The sequence below is a fragment of the Oncorhynchus clarkii genome, chromosome 7 (genome assembly GCF_045791955.1).
Source record: "Oncorhynchus clarkii lewisi isolate Uvic-CL-2024 chromosome 7, UVic_Ocla_1.0, whole genome shotgun sequence".
Classification (NCBI taxonomy): domain Eukaryota; kingdom Metazoa; phylum Chordata; class Actinopteri; order Salmoniformes; family Salmonidae; genus Oncorhynchus; species Oncorhynchus clarkii.
The window spans coordinates 2,898,562-2,914,879 of NC_092153.1; the positions used below are offsets into that span (position 1 = coordinate 2,898,562).

The following is a 16,318-nucleotide window of genomic DNA, read 5'->3' on the forward strand; positions in this document are numbered from 1 at the left end:
TTTCTCTAATAACAAGGTAATAACCATAGTGAGCCAAAAATAGTTAGATTGACCTAGAGTTAGGGTCCGTTAGGATTAGGGTCAGGGCATGGAGCTAAACGGTCCATTTTACTCTGGCGCCCACCTGGAAGAGTCTCTCTGGGTCTGAGAGGGAGTGGTCTCGCCCCACAGCGGCTGCAGCCACAGCTAGCTTCTTAATGGCCGTGTTCTTCTGTCGGATGAGGCTGCCCAGGCGCCGGCAGTTATCAGACACCCAGCTCCAAGCGTGCTTGGCCACAGCACTCCTGCCCCGATGTAGCTTGATGGCATGCTGAGCTACCTGCTCACGCTGCAGCGCCCCGACAAGGCCAAGGCACAGCACCGCACACACAACCCGCATCCAACCTACTACTGCTGCTGCCCCTTCAGAGAAAGAGAGAGGGGGAGGGGCAGAGAGAGAGGGGGGGGGGGGCAGAGAGGGAGAGGGGGGGACAGAGAGAGAGAGACAGAGAGAGAGAGAGAGAGAGGGAGGGGCAGAGGTCAGTAGGAGGGAGAGAGAGGAGAGAGAGAGAGAGAGAGAGAAGAGATAAGAAAGACTATGAGCAGGAAAGGAGAGAATAAAGACTATGGACAGAGAGGCTGGTGGCAGACAGGAGGAGAGAAAGGCTATGAGCAGGAAAGGAGAGAATAAAGACTATGGACTGAGAGAGGCTGGTGACAGACAGGAGAAGAGAAAGGCTATGAGCAGGAAAGGAGAGAATAAAGACTATGGACTGAGAGAGGCTGGTGGCAGACAGGAGAAGAGAAAGGCTATGAGAACAAACCCAACACACAGGCTGTATGAATGTTTTCCAGCCAGCGGAATCACCAGAGAGGTTAGTTCCATAGAGAGGATGGGGGCGGGGCTCATACCTGCTCAGGAACAACTACTTGATGAGCCACACCTGTATCCAGTGACCTATATCCTTCCAGAACACATCTCACCTGACTTACCTGCCTCACCACACACAGCTGACAGCCCGAGCTCCGGGAAGAAGCAGGTCACACCACACTGAGTCAACAATAAAATGGAGGCCAAAGACTGCAGAAATGGTTTACCTATGGCTTTGAAAAAAAAAATGTGTTTATAATTTATACTAGCAGCAAAGTACCTTTGTGTACATGGGTTAGTTATGTTTATATTCCAGACACCTCCTATGTCCCTCCTCATGCGCAGTTCGGGGTTGAATCAGCTACTCCTACTGACCTGTGTTGATCAATGAGACCACTGTTCATGAAGGTGTAGACACACTCAGGCTTATAGAATACAATTATTTCCAAGATCACTGAATAATGAAAACCATCCGTAACAACACAAAACTAGCCAACAAGTATGTTACATTAGCTGTGCAGTATCATTACATATGAAGTACAGAGACCATTCATTCACTGGAGAGAGACAAAAAAAAAGTTGGAATTACAGCTGACAGTGTTCTGATCATGGTTTTAAATGTTGAATTACATATTCAGCAGGTACGCTATCTATTTTATGCTTAAATTCGTGGTAAATAAAATAGGTTAAATGTTAGACAGCTACCTACTAGCTAGTGTGCTACGTCGTCCTCTCTCAGTCCTAAACTCCACAGTAGAAGAGGGGAAACAATCGTGCTCTTGTAGTGCCACCCCTCCCCAATCGCCACATAGCTCTAGCCAACGTTGAGCCTTAGAGCAGGCATTCAACTACACACAGGGCGACAAACTTAATGCATTTCCAAGACCCCTTACGGTTGACCGCAACAAACGGCCTAGCTACGTCTGTCAGGTATGCATTTGAGTCAAACGTATTGTTCAATATTGCGCTATTGCTCTTTATAAATGACATTTGCGTGCCCGATGTTGGATATGAATGCAGAAAGCTGTCAAACCTGCTCGCGCCTACTAGATTAGCTTGATGGCTAATGCTAACTAAATAACGTTAGTACGGATCCGAACTTTTCAAACTATTTCAACATTGACAGTAAGCTCCATAAAATGAGAATTTGAAGTCGAATTTCTCGTAACATGTCAACAACATTTTAATCAAGTTGTTTGTGGTGAATTAAGTTTGCGATACCGTAAGAAAATGTTACATTGTAGTTATTTTTCACTTCACTTCCGAAACAAATCCCAACGATTGGTTGGATATCTACGCGGATATCTGGGATATGTAGTTTTATCAAGTGGGGTTTTTCACAAGTAACAGACCTTCTTGGAAAAAAATCTACACAGTTGTAAAGTTGTTTGACTGCTTTATTTAGCTACTGTACTAGCTCTAAAGACCATGAACATAAACTCATCACAGCTAGTCAATGGCATTGTGCAAGTACATTTTTATCTGGGATGAATCACATTATTTTACATAATTAACATTTTATGCAACTGTTTATTATGCATACAATGTCATCACTATCCATGTACAGTGTTATTAGGTTCAGAAGTGCACAGAACAAGGCCACAACTTGACCAAGATCACTGATTATCCCAAGAACTACAAGTCCCAGTTTAGACCCTCAAACTTTACCTTGCGGTAGCGCTGACCTCCCGCGCAGGCGTACAAGGGGCATTGGGATATCAAGTTGGCCAAACAGAGGGTGATAAAATGGTAGGTAAGATCAAAAGGATAAACATAAACTAGTGAACAAACCCATGGTACGAAGTGTATAGCTGGAAATGTTTTGGGAGGCACGCTATGAAGCTCTCTATAACGGGGAAACGAGGTGTCCTCTGGCAGTGTCGCATTGCCAGTGTGTCGTTCACTGTTGCAATTTATGAGGGAAATGGAAGGTCAGTTGTTATTGTGGACACCCGCACTTGCAACACTTACCTTTTCCCCTGGTAGGTATGTCGCCTTTGCGTTGGAACAGAGAGGGGCTGTCCGTACGCGCTGGCGTGGTAACAGGGTCGCGGGAGAGGGCGCCGCCAATGCCCGCTACCATCGGGCGGGTCCAGAGCGAGAGGATAGGGTCAGGTCTGCAAGACGGGCGGGCAGTTGTCTTCTCACGATTATAGCCATCTCGCACTGCACCGACAGAGACACTGTTCTGATTCGACGGGACTCCGTGGTCGTGTACCAACCCCGCCGTTGTTTCTAGGAGCAAAACGTTTTTTTTTTTTTTTTTCACTCTGTGCCTTGCTCACGGTGATGAGTGATGTAATGCCCGCTGCCAGTGTGTGTTATTAATCCCGTTCCGTTATCGGTCCCGACCACCGTTTAGATCATTGCGGAATGTTAAAACATCACGATCTGGTCATCCCGACACCGATGTCTTTCCCGTTTCTAACGGATTGTCCCTCAGGCTCCCATATGATTCTATATAGATGTATAATATTTTGGGGAGTGAAGAAAGTCACGTTTACAGTCACAGGGATGGGTTGAACAGAACACCAGTCATTGACTGGCAGGACTCAGACAAGCCTGTCTGTCTAAAGACGCTGTTCTGCAGAGAGAGATCGACCTGCTCTCCAACAGACAGTCACAGACTAGTCTCCGTAGTGGGGGATTTATCTGTCATGTTTCTGCTACACCTGACCTGATGGCCTTAGCAGGTGACCTGAAGAGCAGTCTGTCGGGGGTCAAAGGTCGATGGATCACCTGCCTCTCTTTGTAGTCTTTGTATATGTGTGTGTATATGTATGTGTGTATATACGCGTGTATATATGTTTGTGTGTGTGTGTGTATATATGCGGGTGTGTATATATGTGTGTGTGTGTAGACAGGTGCACACACACATATATATCTCAACTGTGTGTGTCTCCTCTCTTGCAGCATAAGCTGAAGTCGTCTCAAAAGGACAAGGTTCGTCAGTTCATGACCTTTACTCAGTCTGGGGAGAGGACAGCTGTGTACTGCCTGACCCAGAATGACTGGAAACTAGAGGTGGCCACAGACAACTACTTCCAGAACCCCGACCTCTACTATAAAGAATCCATGAAAACCTCTGTGGACCGCAAGAAGCTAGAACAGCTCTACAACCGATACAAAGGTAAGAGGGGGTGTAGTGTGTGTACTAGGGAGAGGGGATGGTAGAGGGGGTGTAGTGTGTGTACTAGGGAGAGAGGATGGAAGAGGGGGTGTAGTGTGTGTACTAGGGACAGAGGATGGAAGAGGGGGTGTAGTGTGTGTACTAGGGAGAGAGGATGGAAGAGGGGGTGTAGTGTGTGTACTAGGGAGAGAGGATGGAAGAGGGGGTGTAGTGTGTGTACTAGGGAGAGAGGATGGTAGTGGGGGTGTAGTGTGTGTACTAGGGAGGGAGGATGGAAGAGGGGGTGTAGTGTGTGTACTAGGGAGAGAGGATGGAAGAGGGGGTGTAGTGTGTGTACTAGGGACAGAGGATGGAAGAGGGGGTGTAGTGTGTGTACTAGGGACAGAGGATGGAAGAGGGGGTGTAGTGTGTGTACTAGGGAGAGAGGATGGAAGAGGGGGTGTAGTGTGTGTACTAGGGAGAGAGGATGGAAGAGGGGGTGTAGTGTGTGTACTAGGGACAGAGGATGGAAGAGGGGGTGTAGTGTGTGTGTACTAGGGAGAGAGGATGGAAGAGGGGGTGTAGTGTGTGTGTACTAGGGAGAGAGGATGGAAGAGGGGGTGTAGTGTGTGTACTAGGGACAGAGGATGGAAGAGGGGGTGTAGTGTGTGTACTAGGGAGAGAGGATGGAAGAGGGGGTGTAGTGTGTGTACTAGGGAGAGAGGATGGAAGAGGGGGTGTAGTATGTGTACTAGGGAGAGAGGATGGAAGAGGGGGTGTAGTGTGTGTACTCGGAGAGGAGAGGGGATGGTAGAGGGGGTGTAGTGTGTGTGTACTAGGGAGAGAGGAGAGGGGATGGTAGAGGGGATGTAGTGTGTGTGTACTAGGTGTGTACTGGGGAGAGAGGATGGAAGAGGGGGTGTAGTGTGTGTACTGGGGAGAGAGGATGGGAGAGGGGGTGTAGTGTGTGTGTACTGGGGAGAGGGGGTGTAGTGTGTGTACTGGGGAGAGAGGATGGAAGAGGGGGTGTAGTGTGTGTACTAGGGAGAGGGGATGGAAGAGGGGGTGTAGTGTGTGTGTACTGAGGAGAGGAGAGGGGGTGTAGTGTGTGTACTGAGGAGAGGGGGTGGTAGAGGGGGTGTAGTGTGTGTACTAGGGAGAGGGGATGGAAGAGGGGGTGTAGTGTGTGTGTACTGAGGAGAGGGGGTGGTAGTGTGTGTACTGGGGAGAGGAGGTGGTAGAGGGGGTGTAGTTTGTACTGAGGAGAGGGGGTGGTAGAGGGGGTGTAGTGTGTGTACTGAGGAGAGGAGGGGTGGTGTAGTGTGTGTGTACTGAGGAGAGGAGGGGTTGGTAGAGGGGGTGTAGTGTGTGTACTGAGGAGAGGAGGGGATGGTAGAGGGGGTGTAGTGTGTGTACTGAGGAGAGGAGGGGATGGTAGAGGGGGTGTAGTGTGTGTACTGAGGAGAGGAGGGGATGGTAGAGGGGGTGTAGTGTGTGTACTGGGGAGAGGAGGGGATGGTAGAGGGGGTGTAGTGTGTGTACTGGGGAGAGGAGGGGATGGTAGAGGTGGGGTAGTGTGTGTACTGGGGAGAGGAGGGGATGGTAGAGGTGGTGTAGTGTGTGTACTGGGGAGAGGAGGGGATGGTAGAGGTGGTGTAGTGTGTGTACTGGGGAGAGGAGGGGATGGTAGAGGGGGTGTAGTGTGTGTACTGGGGAGAGGAGGGGATGGTAGAGGGGGTGTAGTGTGTGTACTGGGGAGAGGAGGGGATGGTAGAGGTGGGGTAGTGTGTGTACTGGGGAGAGGAGGGGATGGTAGAGGTGGTGTAGTGTGTGTACTGGGGAGAGGAGGGGATGGTAGAGGTGGTGTAGTGTGTGTACTGGGGAGAGGAGGGGATGGTAGAGGGGGTGTAGTGTGTGTACTGGGGAGAGGAGGGGATGGTACAGGGGGTGTAGTGTGTGTTTACTGGAGAGGTGGAGTGTTATGATCAGGTGTGTACTGGGCTCTGTGGGTGTATATGAAGAACAAAGGAAACATTTAATGAGGTGTGTGTGTAGTGTACCAGTGTAATGTACCAGCTCTGTGTTGTAGTCCTGTCACAGTGTTGTTGTGTTGTTCCTCTCCAGACCCCCAGGATGACAATAAGATCGGTATCGATGGGATCCAGCAGTTCTGTGATGACCTCACCCTGGACCCGGCCAGTAGGAGTGTTCTGGTGGTGGCCTGGAAGTTCCGTGCCGCCACACAGTGTGAGTTCAGCAGGAAGGAGTTCCTCGACGGCATGGCCGAGCTAGGGTGAGCTAGCTTTCTGTGATGTCATCTTTCTGCGCCACGCAGTTGTGTTCGCTGTTCAGTAGGAAATATTTTGAATGAAAGCAAATGTTGTTATTGGACAACTAAACATTTTGAAACAGAGGTCGAGCAGGTATTAGCTGGACTCCAATAAGAAGGTGTGTGTGTGTGTGTGTGTGTGTGCTCCCCCTAGCTGTGACAGTCCAGAGAAGCTGAAGGCTCTACTCCCCAGACTAGAACAGGAAGTCAAAGACACGGCCAAGTTTAAAGACTTCTATCAGTTCACCTTCAACTTCGCCAAGAACCCTGGACAGAAGGGACTAGGTACGTATTTCACATATCTTTCTGGAAAAAAGCTCTGAACAGAGGTTCTGGTGACTGAACAGAGGTTCTGGTGAATGAACAGAGGTTCTGGTGAATGAACAGAGGTCAGAGGTTCTGGTGAATGAACAGAGGTTCTGGTGAATGAACAGAGGTCAGAGGTTCTGGTGACTGAACAGAGGTTCTGGTGACTGAACAGAGGTTCTGGTGACTGAACAGAGGTTCTGGTGAATGAACAGAGGTTCTGGTGAATGAACAGAGGTTCTGGTGAATGAACAGAGGTCAGAGGTTCTTGTGAATGAACAGAGGTTCTGGTGAATGAACAGAGGTCAGAGGTTCTGGTGAATGAACAGAGGTTCTGGTGAATGAACAGAGGTCAGAGGTTCTGGTGAATGAACAGAGGTCAGAGGTTCTGGTGAATGAACAGAGGTTCTGGTGAATGAACAGAGGTTCTGGTGAATGAACAGAGGTCAGAGGTTCTGGTGAATGAACAGAGGTCAGAGGTTCTGGTGAATGAACAGAGGTCAGAGGTTCTGGTGAATGAACAGAGGTCAGAGGTTCTGGTGAATGAACAGAGGTTCTGGTGAATGAACAGAGGTTCTGGTAAATGAACAGAGGTTCTGGTGAATGAACAGAGGTTCTGGTGAATGAACAGAGGTTCTGGTGAATGAACAGAGGTCAGAGGTTCTGGTGAATGAACAGAGGTCAGAGGTTCTGGTGAATGAACAGAGGTTCTGGTGAATGAACAGAGGTTCTGGTAAATGAACAGAGGTTCTGGTAAATATTGTGTCCAGACAGATGGGTTTAGTCAAACCCTGGTTGGTCCAGCACTGTGTTTGAGGAGAAGGTCTTTCACCCTGGTGTAGTTTTCCTAACCCTGGTGTTGAATTCCTCCTGGGGAACATTGGTAGATAACTATGGTGGTTTGGCATCAGCGGTGTAATGTAGTTCTGTCTCAGTCAGTAGCAGCCCGGCAGCAAACAGGAAGAATGGCTTTTAGATGGAAAACAATGACCTTCCAGGTAAGTGAAGAGCTCCCCCTTCACAACACTGCCTCTAGTTGGACTACTGCTGTTCTGTGAGCCATGCTGGGGAGAGGGCCTGGAGTCTGATAGTTACTGTACTGTTACTGTGTAATAACAGGTTTACGGATAGATCACCTATCAAGCTAAACAGAGACCAGGGTGGGTCCCAAATAGAGCTCTATTCCCTGCATAGTCACTACTTCTGACCAGAGCCCTATGGGCCCACTAGTGCACTATTTAGGGAACTGGGTGACATTGAGGGGATTCCCTGGATGGGACCACTTTGTTCTGGTTGTTGTTTCTGCTGGTCTGTGTTGTTATGACGACCGGAGTGGGTGACCCAGCTAAGTTCCTGGAACAACAGTAGGGCCCTTTGTCAAAACTCATCTGACTGTAATGTCTCTCTCTCTCTCTGTAACTCTCTGTCAGACACTAATGTCTCTCTCTCTCTGTAACTCTGTCAGACACTGTAATGTCTCTCTCTCTCTCTGTAACTCTCTGTCAGACACTGTAATGTCTCTCTCTCTGTAGCTCTCTGTCAGACACTGTAATGTCTCTCTTTCTCTCTCTGTAACTCTCTGTGGGACACTGTAATGTCTCTCTCTCTCTGTCTCTCTCTGTAACTCTGTCAGACACTGTAATGTCTCTCTCTCTCTCTCTCTGTAACTCTCTGCCAGACACTGTAATGTCTCTCTCTCTCTGTAACTCTCTGTCAGACACTAATGTCTCTCTCTCTCTGTAACTCTGTCAGACACTGTAATGTCTCTCTCTCTCTCTGTAACTCTCTGTCAGACACTGTAATGTCTCTCTCTCTCTCTGTAGCTCTCTGTCAGACACTGTAATGTCTCTCTCTCTCTCTCTGTAACTCTCTGTGGGACACTGTAATGTCTCTCTCTCTCTCTCTCTCGCTGTAACTCTCTGTCAGACACTAATGTCTCTCTCTCTCTCTGTAACTCTCTGCCAGACACTAATGTCTATCTCTCTCTGTAGCTCTGTCAGACACTAATGTCTCTCTCTCTCTGTAACTCTGTCAGACACTGTAATGTCTCTCTCTCTCTCTGTCAGACACTGTAATGTCTCTCTCTCTCTCTCTCTGTAACTCTCTGCCAGACACTGTAATGTCTCTCTCTCTCTGTAACTCTCTGTCAGACACTAATGTCTCTCTCTCTCTGTAACTCTGTCAGACACTGTAATGTCTCTCTCTCTCTGTCACACTGTAATGTCTCTCTCTCTCTCTCTCTCTCTCTCTGTAACTCTCCGTCAGACACTGTAATGTCTCTCTCTTTCTCTGTAACTCTCTGTCAGACACTGTAATGTCTCTCTCTCTCTCTGTAACTCTGTCAGACACTGTAATGTCTCTCTCTCTCTCTCTATAACTCTCTGTCAGACACTGTAATGTCTCTCTCTCTCTCTCTGTAACTCTCTGTCAGACACTGTAATGTCTCTCTCTCTAACTCTGTCAGACACTGTAATGTCTCTCTCTCTCTCTGTAACTCTCTGTCAGACACTGTAATGTCTCTCTCTGTAACTCTCTGTGGGACACTGTAATGTCTCTCTCTGTAACTCTCTGTGGGACACTGTAATGTCTCTCTCTGTAACTCTCTGTGGGACACTGTAATGTCTCTCTCGCTCTCTCTCTCTCTCTCTCTCTGTAACTCTGTCAGACACTGTAATGTCTCTCTCTCTCTGTAACTCTCTGTGGGACACTGTAATGTCTCTCTCTCTCTCTCTGTAACTCTGTCAGACACTGTAATCTCTCTCTCTCTCTCTCTGTAACTCTCTGTCAGACACTGTAATGTCTCTCTCTCTCTCTCTCTCTCTCTGTAACTCTGTCAGACACTGTAATGTCTCTCTCTCTCTCTGTAACTCTCTGTCAGACACTGTAATGTCTCTCTCTCTCTCTGTAGCTCTCTGTCAGACACTGTAATGTCTCTCTCTCTCTCTCTGTAACTCTCTGTCAGACACTGTAATGTCTCTCTCTCTGTAACTCTCTGTCAGACACTAATGTCTCTCTCTCTCTGTAACTCTCTGTCAGACACTGTAATGTCTCTCTCTCTGTAACTCTCTGTCAGACACTAATGTCTCTCTCTCTCTGTAACTCTCTGTCAGACACTGTAATGTCTCTCTCTCTGTAACTCTCTGTCAGACACTAATGTCTCTCTCTCTCTGTAACTCTCTAACTAACCCCTCTACTCTCTATATCAGACCTGGAGATGACTGTAGTCTACTGATGGTGTTACTAACCCCTCTACTCTCTATATCAGACCTGGAGATGACTAGTCTACTGATGGTGTTACTAACCCCTCTACTCTCTATATCAGACCTGGAGATGACTAGTCTACTGATGGTGTTATTAACCCCTCTACTCTCTATATCAGACCTGGAGATGACTGTAGTCTACTGATGGTGTTACTAACCCCTCTACTCTCTATATCAGACCTGGAGATGACTAGTCTACTGATGGTGTTACTAACCCCTCTACTCTCTATATCAGACCTGGAGATGACTAGTCTACTGATGGTGTTATTAACCCCTCTACTCTCTGTATCAGACCTGGAGATGACTAGTCTACTGATGGTGTTACTAACCCCTCTACTCTCTATATCAGACCTGGAGATGACTAGTCTACTGATGGTGTTATTAACCCCTCTACTCTCTGTATCAGACCTGGAGATGACTGTATTCTACTGATGGTGTTACTAACCCCTCTACTCTCTATATCAGACCTGGAGATGACTAGTCTACTGATGGTGTTACTAACCCCTCTACTCTCTGTATCAGACCTGGAGATGACTAGTCTACTGATGGTGTTACTAACCCCTCTACTCTCTGTATCAGACCTGGAGATGGCTGTGGCCTACTGGAACCTGGTTCTATCTGGTCGATTCAAGTTCCTGGACCTCTGGAACAGGTTTCTATTGGTGAGTGGATGCCAGTCTCTATTAATGGCTATTCCCTAGATAATATACTACTCTGGACAGAGTCTAGGTGTTTCCTCCATGTATTGATAGTCTCTGGTGATGTCATCTATCTGTGTGATTAATGCAGGAGCATCATAATCTCTGATGTCATCTGTCTGTGTGATTAATGCAGGAGCATCATAATCTCTGATGTCATCTGTCTGTGTGATTAATGCAGGAGCATCATAATCTCTGATGTCATCTGTCTGTGTGATTAATGCAGGAGCATCATAATCTCTGATGTCATCTATCTGTGTGATTAATGCAGGAGCATCATAATCTCTGATGTCATCTATCTGTGTGATTAATGCACGAGCATCATAATCTCTGATGTCATCTATCTGTGTGATTAATGCAGGAGCATCATAATCTCTGATGTCATCTGTCTGTGTGATTTAATGCAGGAGCATCATAATCTCTGATGTCATCTGTCTGTGTGATTTAATGCAGGAGCATCATAATCTCTGATGTCATCTGTCTGTGTGATTTAATGCAGGAGCATCATAATCTCTGATGTCATCTATCTGTGTGATTAATGCAGGAGCATCATAATCTCTGATGTCATCTGTCTGTGTGATTAATGCAGGAGCATCATAATCTCTGATGTCATCTGTCTGTGTGATTAATGCAGGAGCATCATAATCTCTGATGTCATCTATCTGTGTGATTAATGCAGGAGCATCATAATCTCTGATGTCATCTGTCTGTGTGATTTAATGCAGGAGCATCCTAATCTCTGATGTAATCTATCTGTGTGATTAATGCAGGAGCATCATAATCTCTGATGTCATCTGTCTGTGTGATTAATGCAGGAGCATCATAATCTCTGATGTCATCTGTCTGTGTGATTAATGCAGGAGCATCATAATCTCTGATGTCATCTATCTGTGTGATTAATGCAGGAGCATCATAATCTCTGATGTCATCTCTCTGTGTGATTTAATGCAGGAGCATCATAAGCGGTCGATCCCCAAAGACACATGGAACCTGCTACTGGACTTTGGCAACATGATCGCAGACGACATGTCCAACTACGACGAGGAAGGTGAGATATAACCACCTATTAAGGATGGGTCCCAATTGGCACCTTTTCCTGTGCTCTACTTTTGACCAGGGCCCATAGTGCACTAGATACGGATTAGGGTGCCGTTTGGAACGCAGACAAACATTTCTGTAGCACCAATAAAACATACACTAATCCACACCCTGCCCACCCTGACCTCAGATCCAGGATTCCTCTACCCCCCATATCCATAACCACTAGGCGTATGACTAAGATCTGACCTGGAGTCATCAGTTAGGGATTGGGACTTGACTTCTACCTACTGCCATACAGCGCATCACCTATTAAAACATTTCTGCCAATCACTTACCGTGCAGCTAATCATGTGACCCTTTTCTGCCCACTCAGGAGCTTGGCCTGTCCTCATAGACGACTTTGTGGAATTTGCCCGGCCAATCGTGACAGGGGGCAAGCGTAAAACCATATAGGTCACACCCAGTTCCCAGCAGGGGCTGACGATTTTATACACACCAGCCAAAAAGAGACTTCTACAAGACTGTCCAAGTTTGTGAGACTGAGCTGCCAATCAGGGGCCGGGGAGCGACATGACAGCCAATCGGAGAGAAGGAAAACAACAACAGGAAGAGGAAGTTATCTTTTTCTTTGTTTTGGGACTGAGTCACTCCGGGAGGCGGGCTGTTAGCAGGGGGTGGGATCGTCGCGGAGCTATGAGCTCCGCTCCCATTGGCTGGCTGGATCAGACCGATCGGCCAACGACTACAGTACCCATACACCAGCCACCATCAGATCAGTGGGCGTGTCTATAGATTCTAGAACTGGTGCTCTGGTCCCACCCCCCCCCCCCCCCCTAGCTGCAGCCCCCCCCAACCCCGCCCCCTCCTTACTAAAGAACGACCAGGGAGAGCAAACAGAACGGCAGAGAGGGGCGGACGGTTTACTCTCTGCAGCAGACAGACAGAATGGTGTGATATTTGATCCAGTGGAGGCTGCTGAGAGGAGGACGGCTCATAACAATGGCTGGAACGGAGTCAATGGAACGGCATCAAACACCTGGAAACCATGGAAACCACGTGTTTGATTGTATTTGATACCATTCCACGGATTCAGATCCAGTCATTACCACGAACCTGTCCTCCCCAATTAAGGTGCCACCAACCTCCTGTGGTCTGAACCCACAGTAGTAAGACGTGTCCTCTCTGCCGGCCTGTGGTGGATGAACTAGGAGGTTCTGCATGTGTTTCTGGTTGAGCGTTAAGCGGCTGGACGGAGGAACAACAACAACAACAACAACTTTTTATTATTATTATCATTGAGTTTCTTCTCATCGAATCAGAGGTGAGGGGTGTGGTCGTCATCCAATGTTCTCATCCAATCCAACGTCGGTGTAATGTTCTGCTTCCATTTCAATCTGAAGTGTAAAAGTTGGGGCAGTTTTGTTGTTAATATGTGTGAGGTTCAGGGTCTATATCCACAAGGCGTCTGAGAGTAGGAGTGCTGACCTGGGATCAGTTTAGCCTTTTAGATAATAATGAATACTAGAGGGGACCAGATCCTAGTGCTGACCTGGGATCAGTTTAGCCTTTTAGATAATCATGAATACTAGAGAGGACCAGATCCTAATGCTGACCTGAGATCAGTTTAGCCTTTTAGATCATAATGAATACTAGAGAGAGGACCAGATCCTAGTGCTGATGTGGGATCAGGTTAGCCTTTTAGATAATAATGAATACTAGAGGGGACCAGATCCTAGTGCTGATCTGGGATCAGGTTAGCCTTTTAGATCATAGTGAGTGAGAGGACCAGATCCTAGTGCTGACCTGGGATCAGTTTAGCCTTTTAGATCATAATGAATACTAGAGAGAGGACCAGATCCTAGTGCTGACCTGGGACAGGTTAGCCTTTTAGATCATAGTGAGTGAGAGGACCAGAGAGGACCTACTCTGAGACGCTTTAGGAATACAGGCCCAGTTCAGATCCACTTTGGGTATTCAGATAGAACCGGACCGACCGACAGAGCAGCATGCTTTAAAGCTCAACACCAGCAGAAATACTATGGCTTCAGTTGGAACAGACTGTGACCATAGGATTCATGTATAGATATACCATTTTAGAATAATGAATACGATACAATTATAAAGAAGACTCGATGACATTTATAATCGTGAGAGAGAGGAAGGAGTATTTGAAATACGTACGAGGTCCACAGATTTCTAGTTCGTGTCCCAAACTGTACCCTATTCCCTGTATAGTACTGGTAAAAAAGTAGTGCACTATATAGGGAACAGGTTTGCCCATTTGGGATGCGCCATGTCTCCAAGCTTTCTGTTTGATTTGAGTTCGTTTGTTTGGGGTGTAACTGTTCACATCACCAGAGACCTTGACTGTTGGTCTGGCAGTTATTTTATTTTCACAAGCAACGCACAGGAAGTTGAGTCTATGAATCGTATTCAGTCTACAACTCTGTATGTAGTTCATAGTTGAATCTATGAATCGTATTCAGTCTACAACACTGTATATAGTTGAATCTATGAATCATATTCAGTCTACAACACTGTATATAGTTCATAGTTGAATCATATTCAGTCTACAACACTGTATATTGTTCATAGTTGAATCTATGAATCATATTCAGTCTACAACACTATATAGTTCATAGTTGAATCTATGAATCATATTCAGTCTACAACACTGTATATTGTTCATAGTTGAATCTATGAATCATATTCAGTCTACAACACTGTATATTGTTCATAGTTGAATCTATGAATCATATTCAGTCTACAACACTATATAGTTCATAGTTTAATCTATGAATCATATTCAGTCTGCAACACTGTATGTAGTTGAATCTATGAATTGTATTCAGTCTACAACACTGTATATAGTTCATAGTTGAATATATGAATCATATTCAGTCTACAACACTATATAGTTCATAGTTGAATCTATGAATCGTATTCAGTCTACAACACTGTATATAGTTCATAGTTGAATCTATGAATCATATTCAGTCTACAACACTGTATATAGTTCATAGTTGAATCTATGAATCATATTCAGTCTACAACACTGTATATAGTTCATAGTTGAATCTATGAATCGTATTCAGTCTACAACACTGTATATAGTTCATAGTTGAATCTATGAATCATATTCAGTCTACAACACTGTATGTAGTTGAATCTATGAATCGAATTCAGTCTACAACACTGTATATAGTTCATAGTTGAATCTATGAATCGTATTCAGTCTACAACACTGTATATAGTTCATAGTTGAATCTATGAATCGTATTCAGTCTACAGATCTAGTCTAATGTTATTGGTCACATACAGGTGTTTAGCTGATGTTATTGCAGGTGCAGTGAAATGCTTGTCAACACCCAGTTCTTTGTTTTTAAACCCTTTCAGTTGTTTGTGTTGTTTTGGTTGGTCGTCATGGGTTACTGCTAGCCAGGCCAGTGAAGTGAATGTTACAGTACATCATCAGACCAGACTGAGACACGTCTACTACACACACACACACACACACACACACACACTCTGTGTGGTTATAGTACATCATCAGACCAGACTGAGACACGTCTACTACACACACACACACACACACACACACACACTCTGTGTGGTTATAGTACATCATCAGACCAGACTGAGACACGTCTACTACACAAACACACACACACACACAAACACACACACACACACACACACACACACTCTGTGTGGTTATAGTACATCATCAGACCAGACTGAGACACGTCTACTACACACACACACACACACACTCTGTGTGGTTATAGTACATTATCAGACCAGACTGAGACACGTCTACTAGCTACTTCATACACACACACACACACACACGGAACATCTCAGTAACAGACGTCCTCTGACGCAGCAGGTAACAGGAGTTCTGCTTCATTCTCTGGAAATGTTCCTGAGATTTTGGACTGCGCCTCGTCTGACTCCCAAATGGCACCTTAACGTTGTGCACTATGTAGGGAATAGGGTGCTGTTTGGGAGGTATGTTTTAAGTTACACTTGTTATGCCACATGTTCTTAGACAATTGCACTCACATTTCTGGGGGGGGGGGGTAATGAAAACATTCTGTTCAGTGTTGACGTGTATCGACAGGAGAAGACAGAGACTATGGAAGAGAGAGAGAGAGATGTCCTCTGAACCTCCTACTCTACGGTACGCGCTGAGAGAGTGTCCAATGTGTTGACTGTCTGAGCTTTACTCATATTCAGTATTATTTCCACTGAGAGGGAAGAAAAAGCATTTAAAACACGTGTCATCGTTCTGCAACGGAGACGTTCTGCGTGACTTTGTTTTGGCATCGGAAGGTCCCCCGTCAATAAAGCATGTTGTTTTTAACAAAAAACATGGAACGAGACTTTGGATCCATCTGTTCTGTTGAAAGTTTCGTAAAGATTAGTGCATCACAGAGAATGTGCCCCAAAACACAGAGATGTTAAGAGGTCACAACGTTATCTCTGTCCCATTATGGCGTCTGTGAGCGCACGGGCAGCGCCGTTGAGAATGAGAGGGTGGGACGCTTTTGGGGACAGTTTAGGTGCAAAGGTTAAGGATGAGGGAGGGGGGGGGGGGGGGTTGTGAGGGAGGGGTTGAGGCAGAGGGGGGTTGGTTTGTTGTTGGTGAGAATGAGAGAGGGTTTAGAGGTGATGAGGGGTAACAAGGGAAGGGGGCTGATTAACACACCAGTCTTATCCTTC

General features: G+C 46.2%; 2 protein-coding genes and 1 long non-coding RNA gene across 5 annotated transcripts in view; 2 read left to right on the forward strand and 1 right to left on the reverse strand.

Annotated features, from left to right (window-relative positions):
* The window catches only part of LOC139412726 (transmembrane and coiled-coil domain-containing protein 3-like), a 20,627-nt gene extending 18,515 nt beyond the window's left edge, over positions 1-2,112 (reverse strand). For 2 of the 3 annotated variants that reach the window (XM_071159395.1, XM_071159397.1), the window contains exons 1-2: positions 1,560-2,112; positions 125-402 (exon numbers count right to left, since the gene is read on the reverse strand). In XM_071159395.1, the coding sequence (XP_071015496.1) occupies positions 125-379 (255 nt within the window). In that variant the 5' untranslated portion in view covers positions 380-402; positions 1,560-2,112. Of the gene's footprint in view, positions 1-124; positions 403-963; positions 970-1,559 lie in introns of those variants that run through there. The other variant, XM_071159396.1, reaches the window with a different exon arrangement.
* Positions 1,722-12,410, forward strand: LOC139412727 (DCN1-like protein 2). Its single transcript, XM_071159399.1, is given in 8 exon segments — positions 1,722-1,739; positions 1,742-1,780; positions 3,764-3,980; positions 6,084-6,252; positions 6,443-6,573; positions 10,434-10,516; positions 11,504-11,600; positions 11,967-12,410. Coding segments are annotated over 8 exon segments (834 nt in total). The 3' UTR covers positions 12,047-12,410.
* On the forward strand, positions 6,988-7,519 carry LOC139414028 (uncharacterized). The gene is made up of 3 exons (XR_011634862.1): positions 6,988-7,039; positions 7,128-7,167; positions 7,342-7,519. It is a non-coding gene; the product is annotated as an uncharacterized lncRNA (long non-coding RNA).
* Positions 12,411-16,318: the final 3,908 nt, after the last annotated feature.